This window comes from Melospiza melodia, chromosome Z, assembly GCF_035770615.1.
Source record: "Melospiza melodia melodia isolate bMelMel2 chromosome Z, bMelMel2.pri, whole genome shotgun sequence".
NCBI lineage: Eukaryota > Metazoa > Chordata > Aves > Passeriformes > Passerellidae > Melospiza > Melospiza melodia.
In genome coordinates, this window is record NC_086226.1 from 16,678,633 (window position 1) to 16,699,411 (window position 20,779).

The window sequence follows — 20,779 nt, forward strand, 5'->3', positions numbered from 1 at the left end:
CGCCCTCACAGCGCAACCATCACCCCGCCGGGAAGGGAGGAGCGGGCTGGCAGCGCCCTCACAGCGCAACCATCACCCCGCCGGGAAGGGAGGAGCGGGCTGGCAGCGCCCTCACAGCCCAACCCTCACCCAGCCGGGAAGGGGGGGGGGGGGGGGGAGTGCCCTCATCCGGCAGTGAAGGATGGAACCAAACACGCGAGACATCAAGCCTTACAGCAAGCTTTAATATCCAAAAAACCCAGTCCATTACACGCACTTTGAACAATGGGAAGTGCACACATAGACACGAAACTTCCTATTCTTACCATCTCTGCAACAAGTTTAGAATGTAACACATTAAAAAATATACAGGACGTTTTACATTTATCAAATTCCAGATAGAGAAGTTTTACATTGAGGATAATGCAGCATTTTTACACTTGTTACCATGTACAGTTAAATAGTGACCTAAAATAAACAGTCTTAGCTGACGAACACCTTGAGCATTTCCCCCTGCATATAAAACTAAATAAAACAATGATCAAATTCTATAATACACAATTATCCCTGTGCATTACAGTACAAGTGGCAAATTCTAAAAACTCTTAAATGGGACTGAAGATAAAACGCTACTAACAGCTCATTCACAAGATTATTTTGCTTCCAACTCTTAATGTGACTGTTGCAATTTAAACACAGAATGCTCTTGAAAAATCCCCTGCATTCTCTAGATCAGAAATAAAAGCATATCACTGTATTATACCATGTGCAAAAATATTTTCGGAGAACATACAAAAATGGCACCTGTGACACCATGGAATGGTATGGGAAAAAAACACCAGAACACAGGATATTGACACTCAACCATAAATAAGAGTTCCACTGCTTTTTTTTTTGAAAAACAGAACAGCACATTTCAAGTTACAGAGTGTATGGGGCAAAAACTGGGTAGTATTACAGACAGGTATGGTACTCAGCATCAGCTTAATTGACATTCGGCTAACCTCTGTCTCATTTCAAGAAACTTGAAAATCAAGTAAATTACTAATCATATTCTACCTAAGAGAAGAAAGCATAATGAAAGCAAAGAATCACAAATTTTCTCAAAAATTAAATGGTACCATGTAAAAATTAAAGCATGTGTTTTTTTACTTTTAGCCACACAAGGACTTTTATTTTCTAACTCTTTGTTGAATAGCAGTGTTTAATCTTTTAACACATCTCCCTTGGAACAGAGTAGAACTTCGACAGTTCATGCACTTTTAGAAATAAGAGAGCTCAAAGAAGAGTAGTTTAAGCCAAACTTAAAAGCTTCTGTAGAGCAGAAGCCTCTGTTCTCAATCAGGATTCTGAGCAGACAGGAGCATAACAATACTGAAAAATACACAAGCATGTGCTCTCCTATGCAGCGTTGAAGATATTTTTTAAAACAAGGTTTGTTTTCCCTCCTTGCAGATTTTCAATTTAGGAATAAAGGCACAAATTTCTGGCCTTGATTAGAAAAATTGAAAAGCCAGTAACAGATTTATTAAAGGGATATGATTAGGACATCACCATGAAAGACAGGACAAAAAATAATCAGAAACGAACAACATACTGACCAGTGTCCTTTTAGCAAAAGCAGACAAAAAATTCAGCCCTCATCATAATGGTTTTATATTTTAAACATATTTTTGAAAATGCATCCAAATGGCACTTAAGGTAATCAATATATTATGCAAACAGAATGCCTAACATGACACCTCATCTCAGACTACTGACTTCTAATTAGGGTTTTTCTCATTTCCTACATAACTTCAAAGTGACATGAGATTGTATGTGACATGACATCCTCTTGTATAGTATCATGACTTGTAGACTAAATATTCACCTAAGCCACATCTGTTAGGGAAAAAAACACATTAGTAGGAGGAAACAAGAAGTCGCAGGGGTAAAGTGAAGTTACAAAGAAATTGTCTACCATTTGGCCTGCCATATCCTGGCTCAGGTGGAAGTAATTATATTATAGCACATATTTACATGTAACTTCACTGCTCCGACAGGTATTTTTATGTTGTACTACCTACATGTGGCATGGATAACTCAGCTTATGTTTATCAACTTCAAAAGTTCCATCTTAAATAGTAGAAGATGACTCAAAAATCAGTGTTATTTCAAGAAAGCAAAGCATCTAACACATTTCAGTTCCAACATTAAGATCAATCAAGACCAGTGTTTTCCTGAACTGAGGTTAACAGACTGCTTCTCTGTGATAGTCTGCTTTTTCTTCACTCAGTATTCTGCTTTCACATAGCATTTCTAATTTCCTATCAGTTATGGTTTTTGATTAAACCTTTAACAGTGATACAGCCAAAGATCAGAATTTGTAGATATCCTCCTTTACTTCAGTTGCACAGGAAATGCACTAACAGTTCTGATAACTAATTTATTTGTTCAAGAATAATTTTACCACTTTCTAATCATTTTGGACTTCATAATTTAAGTATACATTTACAAACACTTCTCTAAAAGTGATACAGCTAGTACAGTAAGCACTTCCATGCATTCCTAATATCATCAAGTAGGAAAAAAAGCACTATAAATCTATGAAAAATGAGGCAGCATTTGAGAATTAGCCTAGTTATGGCAAACATTACATTTTGTTCTCAAGAAAACACTTTTGCTTTTTTGTTTAATGCATTCCAAAGCACAAAGACAGTGCATGTGAATATTTAATCTTTCACAAGTGTATTATGAATATCCATGGCGCAGTAAATGTCTGAATAGCAACAGAGATATTAAGAAAATAGACACTATCTATATCCTCTTAGGAACAAGAAGGCACCACTGATTTGAGGTTGTGTCCATACATCACCAGACGATTTTATTCTCATTTCTAGCTTTCAAACCAACATTATTTTCTCATTAACCTATTCAAACCACTACTATTCTGGTTTTCTCACCACAAACAACACACATTCATAGTAGTATTTCATCATGGAGAGTTCATTCACAGTGTAAGTTGACAGTACAGATTCTTTCTCCACCTGAAAAGAAAGCAGTAGTTTTCAAGACAGCTGCACAGGAACTATACAAGAGAATGCTATATTGTTATTTGATTATAAGGCTTATCTATGCACTTCTTATTAAATGAGAAAAGCAAGTAATTTGTAAGAAACATAATACTCCTAGAAGTCATTAATATATATCATTATATTGAATGAAATTCATGGTGGTTTAATCAAAGCAGTTTGATTCATAACAATACTGCTTACTGCAAACCACACTATATTCTTACCTCTATATGGAATCCATATTGCAGGATAACATTCTTTATATCCTCATAGCTTAATTCTATGGAAAGTTCATTTCCCAAGTTTTCAAAATGGTAAAGGAGAGGACCTGAAGTACAAAGATACAACAGAAATGGCTACCAAAAAGACAAAATATGTGTTAGAAGTCAAAAGTACACACTGATAGTGCAACAAATACTTTTATCACATTCACATACTCAAAAATATGGAAGGTTCCCTGCCCAGGAAGGGTTGGAACTAGATCATATTTAAGATCTCCTCCAAGCCAAACCATTCTATGATTCTATAAATACTGATAAAAGAACATATTGCTGTTACTTGAATATGATTCCTATAATGAATACTAATTACTTTAGTTCTTATTCAACAATTTGCAACACTTCCTCCTAAATTTGGTTTTTTCTATCTTACAATTCCTTCAGTCAAGCATCACTGCTGTCTCCATAGCTAAGAATATTTAAGTCTGCCTAGGAGCTCTGCTAGCACTCTGACTGGCTGGGATTGAGAGAGCAACCAATTGACCCAGTGACTGACCAGTTTTTACTGTGCATAATGTTTAATGCCTGTGTCTTGTCTAACATTCTTTCACCATGGAAGACTCCAATCACATCACATTCCCAAAACTTCTGCTTCAAGGCAGTGTACCAAACAGACATTGGAAAAAAAAAAACCACAAAAAAGCAAGGATGTATTTTAAAGTTACATCTTCTTAGAAAAATAACAAAGATCACCACAGAATACAACATTTGTCAAAAAACAAATGCTTGATGAATGAATGTAAAACATGCCACTGGCAAGATTTACTTGCCTATTTAAAAATCACAGTGTTGACTTGATTGTAACTAGCAAACATCAGACCATATTTTCATAACTTCTGAGATCATTTCCAAGCCCTGTATTTTTTTAGCTACACAGTTTGGTCATAGACAATTATTTGCACACACTTCTCAAGTATATGATCAAAAATAAGTCAAAAAGAGCAGCTGGTCACACTTGCCTACATTTATCCATATTCCTCCAGGCTTTAGTATTTTCCATATAGTATCAATATAGTCAATAACATTATGTGCTGTATCTATGAAAAAGCAAGTTGCTACGCAGTCCCACGTATCTGCATGAAAAGAGCAAAGTATACAGAGATTAGTTTCAATGCTTTTAATCTTGTAAAAGTTAATAATTTAACCCTGGTATTTGTTGATACCCTCAGAATCACTATCAACTAATAGCAGCTGTTTTACAGGCAAGTTAACAAAGTATTTTGGTTTATATTAAAAACTGTTAACTTCGAGTTTATTTGGCCTGTATTCACATGTGTATATGTACACATACAAAGACTACAATATTACACACACTTACTACTTATGCACTTAACAAAACTGTTTATATATTATTTATATATTGTATTCTGTAAAATTATACACAAATGAAGCCCCAAGTGTGCTATTACTCACCTGTCCTATAAATTTAATTATGGCAGCTGTTAAAAATACAACTGCAAAAATCCCTAATCATTTCAGGCCTCCCTGGTTAGTATCTAGACCAATACAAATCTGCACTAAAGTGTACTTTCAGAAGTTACTTAGCTTTGAAACATTTTACTCAGAATTTGAACATCTCCCCAGCTGTTTTTAACTAGTCAATTCAACAGGCAGGATTTTTGAAGCCTATCTTTTAAAGCATGAGAATCCCTGTTTTCCCTAAACAGGTATTCTTGAATTAGCAGAAGTTTTAAGTCCTGTGACTAAAAAGTATTAGAAGTCTTAATTTATGCCAGTCTTGGATGTTCTACTGTTAAAGACAGAATCTTCAGAAAATTAAGCAGCTGTGGGGAAGGCTCCTGCAAGATCTGTTAGACAAGGAGGTGTCCACATTTGCTAAAAGTAGGAATGAAAGCTGATCTGGAGTAAGAAAGAGAGCTATTGATCCAGCTGGAGAAATATTCTGAGTATGAGAATCTTGCTACAGCTAGTTCTTTATACTTAATACTGGTAGACACACTTTGATTCTCTTCATAACCTGTCCCAAATACTCTGGAAGTCTGTACAGTTACATGGATGGCCTAGAAGTTTGCATTTACTCACTGCACTCGGAATAAATTTCCTGAAAATCCCCTGCTGTCATAGAGAAGTTTGAACCAGAAGGAAGACTGTGAGGATCAACATCTGGGAAATAAATTGGTCGTATCTGATCAGCAGATCTTCTGTTATTGCTAAATTGATGAATCCAGGGATAAAGCTTACATGAATTAATTTGAGAGCATCTGCAAAATATGAAAACCAGCAAAATTTGTTTCAACTAATTGTTTATCTAGAATCTAGAAATATAAGAGTCAAAGTTCTTGTAACAGCTCCATATTTCCCAGAAAATTTAATCTAGTTCACAACACTTTAGATCACCCATGATAACGAAGTGATCAAAAAAACTAATTTTAATCTGACAAAATCACTACTACAAAGGAATTGCCTTTTCCACTTTTAGAATTTTCTTTTATGACTTCTTGTCATTTTCTCCAACTTATTTCTCTGCTGAGAACAAAACACATATGCTTATTTTGTAAGATTAATGAAGTTTGCAATCTGCTATATTCCACAAAGCTGAGACTTGCTGGATCACCTCTCTTCCTATTAAAAAAAAAAGAAAAAAAACAACAAAAAAACCAAAACCAGCAAACAAACAAGCAAAAAGTAAAAATAGCTCCATGATTTTTTTGAAATGTTTGTTATCATTCTGGACTTTTCTGAACCATAATTATAGGAAGTTTTGAAGCACTGCTAAACAAAAGCACTTTTCAGATGCTGACTGAAAAGATGCTTTAAGAATTAAAAAAATAAATAAGCAGCATTTTGCATTAGCACAATAATGGTCATTTTAAGTTTGTAACACCCGGATCTTTGCAATCATGATAACTAAAGATGTCTTTGTAAAACAGAGTTTCTGGATTGACATGACTAACAATTTGTATTTTAAAAAGTTATAAAACAAGGCATTTAAGTTTAACAAGAAGCTTTTCCCACCATCCTGTAAATTAGTTTGTAACTAAAAGATGAAAAAAACATTTTCTTTCAAGGACAACAGAGGACACATCTGTCCCACAAAATACATATCATCAAGCATTTCATAAACTGCAAGCAATCTACTGGGTTATAGAAAGTGCACTATTTTGGTTGGTGATTAGAATATATTTGTGATACAGTGTTTGAAATAATATTTTTTACCTTCTCCATTTCATATTTCTGTTTCATTTTATCAGTTAAAAACTAAAACTTGAGCAGCAGTATATAGTGTTCATCGACTTTCTTCATGTATAAATAAATACCAGACATATGTAATTGGTTAAAAAAAGCAAACCCAAAATGAAACAACAAAAAAGCCCCCTAACCACTAGAATAGCAATTAAAAGAAAATATTAGAAAGGAGTTCATTGATCACACAGACTTTGAAACAGTGCCAATTTAATAGAAAATAGCAATTTCTTTCATGTACAAGTTTGAAAACTTCCATTTCCAATTTCAACAATTTTTACTTCGAAACCAAGTACTCCAGTCCTTGTCAACTCCATTATTACAACAAAAGATGTGTAATACACATTCTATTATAAGCAACATATTTAAGTGTGACACACTTCATTATTTTCCATAGGGGTGGGGTATTCACTGTTCAACATTCAGCTTAAAAGACAGTTTTTGAAAAAATTGGGTAGGTCAAATCTCACTACTCACCACTGGTATACACATAAAAATCTAACTGTTTTCATCCTAAGGCATTAATAGACAAACAACAAACACAACTAGTAGTCTCCTCCAAGTGTCAAGATTAATCTAAAATTATATTCTTTCCAAAAAGTAAAGAAGAAAAACACACCATGTAAGAACCTTAAGCACACAAGGGAAAGCAAAATGTCCCATACAATGACTGAAGCAGCCTTGGAACCACTGCAGGTTAACTAGACTAGGGCCACTTGATTCTCAAAGTAGAGTTTCCTCAACAGAATAACAAACTCTAAATAATTTCAGATATTTATAGTGACCACAGTTACACTGTGACACACACTCTACATACCATACCATGCAGCTTTATCCACTGTAACAAAAGTTCACTATTTCAGAGATATGAAAGGTTTTTCAAAATGTGTAAAAATCAGCAAATATCACTTTGCACACAGAATTATTAAGCCAATGTACCACATCTAGGAGCCTACTGTAGCAATGCTTGACATTAAAAACAGTACTTTGTCTTCCTAAATATAAAGCACTGTCAGAAAAAGAAGGTAAAGCTGTAAAACTGTAAGTACAGATGAGCAAAATCCTAAATAAACTAATCCTAAATAAACTAAAAATAAGTATAAATTAAATTGAGACTACAGTTAAAAACTCACTGACAAATTCTTTTTTTTTTCCTGACCACTCTTCTTTAGATATTATCTTCAGCTTATATGGATCACTGCTGTTACTTCCAGTTTCAGAAAAGAAAATGTGCATTTCAGAAGGCTAACCGTGAACAGCTACTTCAGACTTAATTGAAAGAATCTTCAAGTCCCTAAAACCTTCATAACAGAAGGTTACATCAAGCCCACAATTACATCTGCCAGAAAGGGATGCTTGGACTTCAACTAAATTGACTGCTGCTCAGTCATGCTAGCAGTATTCTCTTCCATGCTAACAATATAACTGCTAAGATAAAGACTACAGCAGTCGCACAACACTCAATTTTCCTGTCCAAAATCTCATATTATTAGCAAATTTAATGTATATACACCTCTTCGCTAAATATTCTGCATAAACACTACATTCCTACATAGGAAACACTATATGAGCATAATATGCTAAAATTACTACCGTTAGTGAAGCATGATTCTTTAGGATAATTTCACATATAGGCAAAGACTCTTTATTCACGGAAGCATGTCATCAGAGGGTAGGGGTGAAGTCAACTAACCTCTGAGACAGCTGGCCAGTGCTCCAAAAGATGGGAAATTAAAGCTTTTATGCTGCTTTGAAATTCCAAAGCATGAGAGGAAAAATGATTTTCTCTTAGTAGCTAAAAGGCATCAGTCACATCAATTGTAATATACAATTACACCACCAAATGAGTCACTTGAGAATAATGCAAGCAAAAAAGAACAAATGAACCTCCAGTAAACATCTATTATCATCACACAAAGCACTACTGCTATACGCAGATACTCAGCAGACACCATGCAGGGTTTTCCCCTTGTTTTTGAGCAGTAAGCTGTGTGAGATGCAAGAGCAACACACTGCACTGTGGATAATCAGTCTATAAAACAGTCTCTAAAACAATATGGTAATACAGAAAAAAAGCCAATAGTTTAGGTATTTTCAGCAAAGGTGCATAATTTCAGACCTGATGAATGAAGTGTCAAATTCTGCCTTTGTGAACTTGGACTAACTGCCCCCCTCCTCCCCCCCACCCCAAACACCCTCCAGACCTCTTTCAATACTTGCCCACCTATAGCTTTGCACTCTGTTTCTTAAGGGAACAGCTGCATGTGCTATCTTTTTTCTTCCCTAACAAAGTCATTTAGAAAACAGTAACTCCAATGCAAGTCGCAGAATACCAAATACAGAAATGTCATTTTAATTAAAACCTGTAACATGAAATTTACTACATTTAAATTTATTATCTGAGCATAACTGTGGAACTATTAACTCTTAACATCTTGCTCAGCATGCTTCCATTATTCTTTTTCTTGTCAAAACAGTGCCTAAAATTTTAGTACGGAAGGTGATGCTTTTGTTTTTTTAAATAGGTATCCTCTGTTTATAATCACACCACTACATAACATGGACATATTTACTAGCCCATATTCAGTAATAGTAAGATAGGTGTCCATTTCACAGAAACAGATGTGAAATAAATCATAAAACCTAATCAAAATTTTGCAGAAAATCTGTTGTACAATTTAGATTTTAAATCTCACAACTTGAAAGCTATGCTTCCTGTAATTTTAATGACTCAGATACAATACTTCCTTCCCCATTTATCCCTAAGACTTTTTTCCTTAAAGCATTCTAAAAAGTGAGTATGTGTGCCTTGTAGTACAACTTATAAATCTATTATTTTGAGACATATATATTCAGATTTCTCTCATTTATAATTTTGCCTCTCTAGGTTTTATTCAGCAAGTAAAACATAAGCTATATACCTGTTGAGTACAAAGTTAGAAGAAAAGAGCATAAAGAGGCTCCATTCATTTCCTTGGCAAGCATAACCGAGCATAGCTATTTCCCACGCCAATCTACCTAGCCCAGCACCAGGTACCAGGATATTAACTTTGGAGAAATCCCTGCAACAGAACAAAAATAATAGTTAAGTCTTTATCTGATACCCTTTAACACAACTTAAAGGTCCAGCCAAACATTTTCCCCACCATGTACTTAGATAATGTATTATGCTTTCTGTATGACTCACTTTTAAATGAAACCAAGCCTGCTCTGATCAGATTGGTTAATTTTACAGTCAAAATAATTTACAGAAATTACTCACAAGAACATATACAACCCTCATTCAGAATAGAGCATAAATGCTGTACACAATTTGTTTTCCTTAAAAGTTCTACAGTTACCCAGCCAAGAATTTCTCAAGTGAACTGAAGAATATCATCACTTAGCACAATGTATTTTTCTTTAAGCCCCACTGATAATCAGAAAGCATTCTAGACATATTTTTGTTACCTTGTAATAAAAAAAAATCCCAAGTATTTTGACATAAGAAATAAAAACATAAAATCTGATGAACTATTCAGAATGTAAAAACCTTAAAGTAGTGACTGTTCCAGCAATGGTGAGTTCTGCCTATGCTGCTCACTGGTTTTCCTAAAGTACTGTAAGTGACGTATTTCCTAAATCAAAGTACATTGCCGCTCTCTAACCACTTACCCATAAATAGGCATCAAGTTGAAGACAACCAGAAAACATCCAGCAGTGTTTTCATTGAAATACTTAAGAGCAACTAACAAACCGAACTAAGAATCTCAAAAAGGAGGCAGAGAAGGAAATACGTACATATTCTGTCACACCTCCACCACAACGCAGTCAAGCCTTCACTCAGAAAACAGAAACCACTCGCATGCAAAACTGAAAATACTTAATCTTAAAGGAAATAATTTTTCAGTCTCCAGTCATAAACATGACTTCAAGAGTTCACAATTTCATACATCGAGGTATGAATATTCATATACCTTCTGACACTGTTTTGCATATTACCTTCAGAGACAAAAAATAACATCTACCAATGTATAAGCAAGTACACGAAGGAGGCCAGAACCAGCAGTTCCAAAGGATAAAAGGCACCAAAACACAAAGCCTTTGACTACTTCAAAATTCAGAATGCCAAGAAGGGTTCAGAAGAGTAAGGATGCTGCACAAGCATGAAGATGATTAAAGGAGTTATATAAATCCTAAAAGCTGTACATTTCTAAACACTGTTACCCAAAACCAGAAGTATTACTCTTTTCTAAAGGCCACACAATCTAACAAAGCAGTTTTAACAGTGCCTTCTGAGTTTTGATTTCATCATCTAATTAGTGAAGCCTCTGAAATGGAAAAATATCCCATTCATTTCCATTCCATTATACATTCAGGCTCTTTTTCTGACTTATCAAGAAGCTGGAAATCAAGACCTGGTTATTACTTAAGAGCACTCCTGTGAAGCAAGGGTTCTCATTACCTCTCTTCTACAGGGGAAACCAGAAGCTAGCACAAAGTCCTACTGAAAAAAAAATACTTCAGGAGAAAACACATGCTCAATATGAAATTTTTGAAAATAGGGAAAAACAAGAAGGAAAAAGAAAATGTGCGTTCTGGTAGAAGCCAGAAAAGCATCTACCTTACAGCTTTTCTTATTCATAATGGTACACCATTATTCCAAATGGATTTTCTAACCTAATCTACTTCTCCATTTCCTTACAATTTCACTTTATGAAATGCTTAGACTAGCTCTACACAGATTTTAGCATCCCCATGTGGACACTTCTGTGATAAATGGGATGATAAGCCATAAACTACTATCAAGATTACAAAACATTGATTAGAAGTCTTTTCTTAAAGCAACCTGGTAGCTAACTGATATTTAGGTACATTCACATTTGGAAATCTGCACCTTTATGCACTCTGAAACAAGAAAAAATCTTTATCAGTCAAGTGAGTTGATTTTAAATTGCCTGTAGTTGTCTTTATCCTTTCATTCACAACATACAAACAATATAAAGTTTTTGTACTTTTAAACAAATGTTCCATTCTCTCTTAGAAAATAGTTTTCTATTCTCTTTTTCGAGTGCAGACTTAACTGCACCTTCATTTGCACCTTCATTTGCACCTTTATTAAGGGATTAAATTGCTAACAAATTTCCAGAGTTTAATTTCTATCAGTTACTGGAGAATGCTCCTGCCACCAACTTCATTTCAGCAAAGAGCTCATATAATAAAATACAATATACGTAAATCTCAGTCCACTAACATTGACACTTTCTGAGAGCATATTTCTGAATTCAGAAACTGAGAAATTATGTATGTGGCTAACTTACTGTTGATAGTGTCCCCTTATTAGAAAAAAATTGTCTAACACTTTTTTCAAGACTTGAACTCTTTGCGACAAACTGTTAACGAATTATGTTTAATTCTGAGTCCTTATAATAGCTAAAAATCTTTAACTGCACAGAAACTGCTTTTTTCATGGCTATAGTCCTTCAAGAGGCTAGAAAAGAGACCTTTCTCCGGTTGTTATGTGATTACAGCAGTTACAAAGTTAACTAAAAAACCCCCAACAACTGTGGTAACATAATAACCCAAAGTTATCCACAAGGAAAACTACCCTCCAACCAGCCAGCAAGGACAGGATTTCCGTGCCACACATCTAGCAGCGGTTAGGAACATAAATGAGCACCCAACAAGTACGCACTGAATACCTGCGGGCCAACAGGGAGGCAGCACCAGCCTATTAATCTGACAGGTGCGGGGAAAGGCGCCGGCCAAGCAGCAGAGAGGGCTGCACACCACTATTCAGCTCAACTACTGAAACTGCAGAAGCCTCTTTAAAAAAACAACAGAGAAATATCAGAAACAAATCTTTCATGCCCTTTTCACACTGCATGTTTCAGTGTGATATATTTTCAGCTTTCAGAAGACTATCGATATTAATGAAGATTTTAACTTTTTTAAAGCTGTCCTTTTTAAAAGAGGGAAATCAAACATTATAAAAATGGAGGCTTATTTCATATCTATTGTGTTGTAAAAAAAAAAGTAATGGTGCTGAAGGGGTAAACATGCTTAGCAAAAAAAAAAAAAAAAAAAAAAAAAAAAAAAGTGTCTGAACAAACACACTCCTCATTTCCATAAACTAGAAAGAGTAGTTCAATTTATCAAATGAAGTAATAAATACATATCTCACACTGAGATGGGCTTCTGATCAGTGGAAATACCAGCATAGGAACATACTGTGGGACTCCTTTCCTAGTGTTTATGAGGTCTGTAAATTTAAATAAACAGATCCAATTCTCAGTATTCCATATTTTGTTATTTTACTTCAACCATATTGTCGATGATTTTGTTTTTAAAGACAAGCGCTAAACAGCACCATCATTTGAAGAGCAATTCTCTGAACTGGGCAGCTGAGTTTTATATACTTTCATTTAAAGACCTGCAAAGCACTGAGTGATGCAGTAACACTAACAATCTATTTGCTCTTAAATCCAATGTGTAAAGCAAAGTTTAGGCTAAGTACAAAGACCTGCAAGGACAAATGTATCTCATATAAAGTAAAAAAAAATTTAAATAAAGCAGAAATTTCAACTCCACTATAAATGTGATGGAGCACATTCAAGAAGTATAGTCAAGCTCAGGCTCAGGACTAATAAGTTGTTTCTCATAGCAAAAGGAAACTAAGCTCTGACAATTTTTTTGGGCTGCTCTGTCAGCATCTTGGCAAATACATTTGATAGTTGGACAGCATGACACAGATGAATTTCAAGTTATAGTTCATTCTAGAGGCCTAGTTTATGAGAAAACTGGAAAAAATACCTAAGTACTTTGGTTTTGGCCATGGAATGATAATTAGCAAAAAAGTTAATTATTTCATAGATTTCTTTTGGATAAGAAGCTGATAATCTTTACATTGTTTCACCTAAGCAGGAAGAGCAACACCAGAAGTGAAAGGAAACCAAGATGATAAAAAGGGAAACAAAAAAATTTACGAGTATGCTTATTTAGATTTTCAACTTAATACTCCCCTAAAAAATGCTTAAAAAAATACGCAGATAAAGAAATAAAAAATGTATCTGTTTTCTCCTAAAGCAAGTACGTTCATTCTAATCCAAGAAACTTAAATAGTACAGAGCTCCTACGAGCTGAAACATATATTCCAACATGAAGAATGCAAGAAATCTATAGTTGTTCAGGAAGACCTGATCTCATGGGATTTACTTAAAACTGCTTTGTTGACTCTGCTTACAGATTCTGTATTAAGGTGCTAAGCAGAAAGAGGCAGGAACAGCTTTTGCCATTTAATTTACCTTTAGATGACAGCCTATCAGAAGACTAGACTGAAACACATGATACCACATGATAAGCAGCACCTACTAAATAACTATTCTGCTTTCAACGATTACTTGCACTACTTCTACCTCCCAAAGAGCAAGCATATACAACACTTCCCTGCTTTTCCTGCTATTTACATACCAACTGAACCCATACACGTCAACTTTGCAAACTGCAATGCTATAAGGTGTGCAAGCACGGAGTGAAACATACTTCAGTAGTTTCAAAAATTTAAACTCCATCTTCACATTATTCCAATGCATGGAATTAATAAGATCAACAAATTATGTTAACTAGAAACAGTTCATTCCACTGAGTATTACAAATTTGACGAGTACTGCAATTCCTTTTATAAAGTAAAAGGTGACCAGCACTGACAGTTTAAAATTATTTATCATTTTCAACACAAAGTACATTTAGAAAAAAGTGGGTTTTTTTCACTCAGTACAGTTTTTCTCTTGCACTTTCATTTCACTCTTTCAGGAGACTTTAGTGCTCTGTGCTACAAAAGGAAACTCTAAAGCAATACAAAGCTGCATTCTGAGGTTCACTTACAGGCTGCTTTCTTTCACACATTTATCTGTTGTTTATAGTGGGAGAGTTTGTGGTCAGTCCTCTCCCACTATAAACAACAGACAGAGTAACTCACTGTGCACAGTTCAGGCCCCATCAATCTCTTCAAAACCCAAAAACTTGTCCACTCCAAGATCACTGAACCACAGACTATGCCGAGCTAGAACAGATCTGTCAGGGTAAGAGAGTCCAAATCCTGGCCCTATGCAGGACACTCCCAAGAGTCATACCATGTGCCTAAAAATATTGTCCAAACACTTCCAGAACTCAGACAGGACAGTGCTGTAACCAGCTCCCTGAAGAACCTGTTCCAGTGCTCAACCACCCTCTGGGTGAAGAATTTTTTCCTGATATTTAACCTAAACCTCCCGTGACTCAGCTGCATGCCATTCCCTAAGGTGCTGTCACTGGAGAGTGAAGAGTTTGTATAAAATTTGTATAAAAAAACAGACTTACCAGCTAGCTACCCTGCCAGGGAAGTTATTTCTTGCACAAGGATGAAAAGGAACTGCCAGTTAAGCTTGATAGTACATGACTCTGCTTGTTACCTCAAAAAGTAAAGTACACCTAACCACGAGAGCCTTCCATCACCAGCATCACCAGGAAAAATTAATGAGCTAACATAGTAGCTAACAATATGTGAACTGAGAAAGGGTTTTACCTAAGTGCTACAACAGCTCCACAATGATAACTTAAGTAATACACATTTTAGAAATTAAAAAATGCTGTTCGACAAACTCAAACTTGTAGTAGAGATCTTTGATCTGTACAGTGATGTATTGAGATTTCAGCAGAGACAAAATAAAACTCAAATGGTACTTCAGAGCTACCACAATAGGGAGCAATGCTCTGCCACATTAGTTTTGTCCAACAACCACGAGAATTCCCTGTAAAGAAGCACAAAGCTGTCAACTTCAGATTCACCCCATCTGTTATCACATGTTGCTTCCTAATATCAGTGAAGGTTTTGAAATAGAATTCATTGATGACAAACGTAAAAGTCAAGATTTTCCAGCCTCAGTCATGAATCTCTTAAGATTTGACATAAGCTACCTCTGCCACAACCAAAATACATTAACAGAGAGCAGACAAGAGAAAAAGTTGCATTGCTACTTTTTGGAGATTAGAATGATCTCTTGGAAAAATAACCATGAGTTTTCCTACACATCTACATGTCAGAAGTATACCTGCAGTATTTAATTCTTTTTTTTATCTTATGTAGGGCACCATTAGCACTAGAAAAATTGCAGAAAATTCACTTGCAGATGAAACATTCTAAAAGGTGTATGTATCTTTAGGTAAGTCAGTTCAAGGCAAAACAGAAACCATCTACGTCCCATGTTCTCCCACCACAAACTGTCTCTACCAATGAAACTAAACAATGGCCAGTGGAAGAGACTTTTTAAATTCACACAAGAGCATTATTAATAATTGCTGAGAGAGAAAAAACACAATAATGACCTGTTATATCAAACTTATGTAGTGGCCTGTTACACTTATGAATAAAAATTCTCAAATTTTCCTACTGTAAAAGACTACTAAATTCAAACTAAAATGCACTTTAAGATGACTGGGTTGATAAATGGACAGAACCAATAAACATGGAATTCTTACAACACTATAACCTTTTGAGGCTTTACTAGTATGCTTCCACTTAAATGACCTAAAACCCCTGCATCAGTGACTATTTTGGCACTGCTAGCAAGCTAATACTTACAACATGACCCTCACATGTGCAACTAAGCTTGAAGAATTGTCTTAGAACAGCTGTCTGAAACTAAGTCTAGAATTTACTCTTTTCAAAGTAAATTCTTGCAATTAAGTGCAACTGCACTAAAGGTTAAGTCTTCCTCCTTCTTTCCACTATGAAGAGCAAAAGTCTTACTTCCTGCTGTCAGAGTCCTTCCTCTCATTTGCAGCAGACACACTGTGAGAATGTGCTAACCTGCAAACCTTCCCTCACTAAGCACAACTGAGCTAACCTACTGAAGACTCTTGAAAGATTTACATATATTGTTACACCCAGCTGCAGAACAACAACAAAAAATTATTACTGGTTTACCTGGTATTACTTTGGGAAGTTTATGATTATACTCTTTTCCAACATCTTGTATTAGAAATAAAAAAACTTTCTTGATTGAAAAATAAAGAAAGTTCATTTTTGAGTTCATAAAAAATTCTCTACTTTTGAAACAAAGCTTTTCATTACTCCATAAACTGTTTTAGATTTGTGCAACAGTGTAAGTCCCCATAAATATAAGCTTTAAGACACTATTACCATCTTTCTTTTGGAAAGTTCTTTATAATTTCACTAATAATTGGCTGGTAGCAAGAATCCCGCTCTGACTTTCCCTCTTCACTCCAGTCTCTCACAAACTGCTTCAATGTAGACTTTAGTTTATCCATGTCAAATGTTGAAGCTGGTGTAATCTTCCCACTTCCCTGAATAAAGTGGAGAGAAAAAAAAAGTCAGTGGAAAATATACCAAGTATCTTGAGTCTTGCAGGGGGGAAAGCAAATTATGAAGAAAAAGAAGGCCATGCTGCAAGAACTGCTGTAAGTACCAGCTGACAAAGCACTTCCCTGTCACTCCTGAGACCTGGGCTTAAATCCACCTTAATATCTGGCCTCTCTTTGGCATTCAAAAGTCCAGTTTCCATACCAGACAAACAATACACAGCAAAGCACAATTGGTAGTCCCTATTCAGAAAAGGATCAGGGCTTAGCCAGTGCAGAGGCTGAACTGCATATTCTGAAAAAAGGATCCCTTTAGATACTGTAAGGCGAAGCTGAGAAGCTTACATTGGAGCTGCCCATTACTGTATCTTGCCTGTATAAAAGGAGGATTTCAGTTTCTATCTCTGCCAGTCCTTAAAGTCTTGGGGTAATTTTTTTTTTGATAGAAAGTAGGTCAAGTAGTAAAAAAGTGTATACAAATAACAACATTAAAATACTTACAATCTAGAATTGCAACCAATTTATAATTATGTATTATCTGAAGATATAAGATATATAAAAACCTATATAAAGACAGACACTATTACTTATATTCTATATAGTCAACAGAAAAAATAACTTTAAAATGTAACCAGGGTAAAGCTAGAACTCTGGAGTAAAAATAGTGATTTGCCAGATTCACAGTTTTCATAAGTGTAACTAACAGAACTAACAACAAACAGCTTCATTAAGCATCAGCTCTGCAAAATGTGAAAGACAGAGTGAGAAAAGTGTGAGCAAACAAGAATCAATAAAAAAGGCAAAAGAAAAGAAAGTTGTAGGTTTGAGGTATTAGTAACAAATGTAGAAAACCCCAAAGCATACAAGCAATCCCAAAGCAACTAATTTTGCAGCAAGAAAAAAGTTCATTTTAACATACATCTTCTCCATATTCCTTATTTTCAAACATATGAACACAGTCATTCACAATGGTTTGTAGCATTTCTTGATTATGATCAATGCACTTCCGGATCTTGTCAAGGTGAGGGAGAAATTGAGGAAGAAGACTCTGTTGGTTAGCTGGGAGAGACTTAAACTGCCTCTCTGTTCTGTTCACTCGTTCATGCATATTCGTTCTAAAAAGCAAAAGTTTTAAATATTTAGAAGCAATATACAGACACGTAAACAGTTCACTCTAAACTACTGCAATTAAAATCATTCTTTTTTTTATACACAGAAAGTTTTCCAGGATTTTTTTTGTTTTAAGCTCTAGTTCTACCTTACCACTCTATTTAACACATTCCAGTTTCAGAGGATTATCCTCTCCTCCTTACTCTTTCATCCTCAGCCACTCATTTCCAGAGCAGGTGATCACCTTAACACATGGATCTATAAAATTTAACAACCAACCATCTTCCAAGTGTGTTTCACAAATCAAATTTAAATTGAATGAATTTGAATGCAGTGGTAAGCTTCGGTTACAGAAATAACAAGATGTGGAGTGAGAATTGGGATCCTCAAAATCCACTGCTTCCAGGAGAACTGTGACAGTCTCAGCTGGACGATACCAGAGTTCTGGCAGTCACACTAAGATACTAAGCTACCTTCTTTTAACAGCATATTCCTCCTAAGTACTGTGAACCCGATCACGTGACTGATGCAAGATAAAAATAATTTTCCACTTCCCCAGGATAAAAGTTTCATAAAAATGGAGACTTTTCTGAGATTCTGCTAGATTTGACTTCTGTCAAAACTGAGAGAAGTATAGAAGTAAGGCCCTAGAGAGATAATTCAATAAGAAATACTGACCCTTTTGACCACCAAGTGATTTTAGCTGGTCAAGTCATACTGAAGTTTCCCAAATCTTGCGTCAGCATACAGCAGCACAAAGCTGAAAAACCTAGCCATTATGAGAGACAGCTGCAATTGCCGGTGTTCTAGTTACAGCCTCATTCTGGGAATTTGACCAGGTAGTATCTCATTCACGTGTTACTGAGAAGGGCTTGTTCAGTGCAATAGCTACACTGGTATAAAATTACATTCAAGGACCAGAAACAGAAAAAAAAAAAAGAGAGAGAAAAATAAACTGATGCTCTACATAAAGCACATCAGCTTAGCTCAAAAACATCTTATTCTCCACCCTTTTATGCTAAATTACAACCATCTAGCAGAACAAGTAAGTGAAATCACAAAAACTACAAATAATGAAGTAATCTCATGTCTAGAAGACAAGGACAAGACCTGGGCTCATCTGAAAGTGTGTTACTGTCTTATTCAAACAGATGTTTCCAAGTTAACTGGAAATATCTGTACGAGGAAAGAAAAACTCCATTTATTAAGTACCAAGATATGCCATTCCACCAAAATTTAGAATTATTTCTTTAAGACAGAGATAATTTCATTGAAATTCTATACTGGAAATTTGAATCACATCTTTTTCTTATGTTTTTATGGAAACTAGCATTCAAAGGCAACCCAAAATTACAGATCAGCAGAAGGCTGAGAAGGATATTCCCAGCTTCTAAGGCCTGAGGGTGCAATTATATCACTAATATAAATAAATTATAGGTCGGAATTGCACTAGTAGCAATCGGTATTAGATACTTTTAACTAACTAGGTCTTCAATATGTCCAAGCTGAATTAGAGAATTCACTTTGGAAGAGACATCAAAGCGTCACTCAGACTAACCTCCTGCTCAAACACTTGTCCTGGAAGACAATGAAACTTACATGGACAAACCTCAAACCGAAGAAATTATATAAGCATCACCCACTCCTACCAAGAACCTCACATAATATGTACCATGTACATGTTATTCCTGTGCTACACTGCCAAAAGAGGGTCCAGCACATAGCAACGAGCCGCATGATGGGGCTTCCCTAGCTGAAGTACAAACCTGCTTCCCAAACCTAGAAACAGGAAACGGTTTACCAAACACTCTTCCTTGCTGGACTTTTCCAGCCAGGCTCCACCACCTTGCAAGGCGAGTAACTTGCTTCCTTGTCTACTAAAACGGATTCAGTTATAAAACTAGGTGTCCCCACCACCGCTGGCTCGTTTCTGCGGAGCCAGCAAATTGTGACTCAACAGTTGCTATTAAAAACGGCATCCATAATCCCTAATAATAGGTCTTATCTCTTCTACAAAGTAAAATGTCTTTTAAGAATTCCCACCCATAATCGAAACACCATTCCGCAGGTGCTTGCCAGCAGGAGATACTATTGTTTTCTAGGCTGTTTTCTAGGCTGTACAGCGTCTCAGAGCATTTTATCTCCTAAGAGAGCTCAAGACACTCTTCTTAGTGTGTCTTTCATGTCTTCAGCTTTCTTTTACGCTTTCTAACTGACAGGTATCGATCCACTGCGCTATCTCGAGAGGAAGGGGGCAAAGCCCTTTGCCGAGGCGGGCCCGGCAGAGCGCGGCGCACGGAGCGCACACCCTCCGGCGGCCGGCCGCGCCAGGAGCGCCGCGCTCGGGGGCAGCTGCGAGCCCTGCCGGCCGCCCGGCGAGCCCAGGGACCCGGCAGGGGCCCACGCCCAGAAGGCAGGCCTCAATTACCCGTAATAGCGGAAAGCGTTGATGATCCTCCGAAAATGTTCCCGCTCCAGACGTTCCTCCTCCTCCACCGCCCTGGCCGACGCCGTCGGCGGCGCCCTCGGCTCTAGAGGCGGCCGCCTCCGCCGCTCGTCGCTCAGCGGTGCCGCCCGCTCCGCCTCGGCCTCCGCGCCCATGCCGCTCGCGCTCTCTCCCGACCACGGCAGCTGCTCCCGCTCCTCCTCGCGGCCTCGCCGGAGCCCCCTGCGCATCACCTTGGCGGGCGGCGCCCTCTCGCCCTGGGGACGCGGCCTTGGCAGCGGCGCTTTCCGGGACACGGCGCACGTGGCCGACATCCCCCGCGCCTCCTGCGTCCGCGGGCACGCCCGGCGCGCACGCGCACCGCCGCCCTT

At 36.7% G+C, this 20,779-nt stretch overlaps 1 protein-coding gene across 3 annotated transcripts; it reads right to left on the reverse strand.

Moving 5' to 3' along the window:
• Positions 1-203: 203 nt before the first annotated feature.
• On the reverse strand, positions 204-20,744 carry CARNMT1 (carnosine N-methyltransferase 1). 3 transcript variants are annotated; one of them, XR_010031196.1, is made up of 8 exons: positions 20,391-20,744; positions 17,772-17,967; positions 16,674-16,837; positions 9,436-9,576; positions 5,354-5,532; positions 4,274-4,383; positions 3,257-3,360; positions 204-3,005 (listed from the first exon to the last, which is right to left on the reverse strand). XR_010031196.1 is itself a non-coding variant. In XM_063180414.1 (8 exons), the coding sequence occupies exons 1-8, from the start codon at positions 20,720-20,722 to the stop codon at positions 2,904-2,906; spliced, it is 1,356 nt and encodes a 451-aa protein (XP_063036484.1). In that variant the 5' UTR covers positions 20,723-20,744; the 3' UTR covers positions 204-2,903. The 3 variants fall into 3 exon arrangements, 2 of the variants coding, with proteins under 2 accessions (XP_063036484.1, XP_063036485.1); XM_063180414.1 differs by having other exon boundaries at positions 3,257-3,388; XM_063180415.1 differs by having other exon boundaries at positions 4,270-4,383.
• Positions 20,745-20,779: the final 35 nt, after the last annotated feature.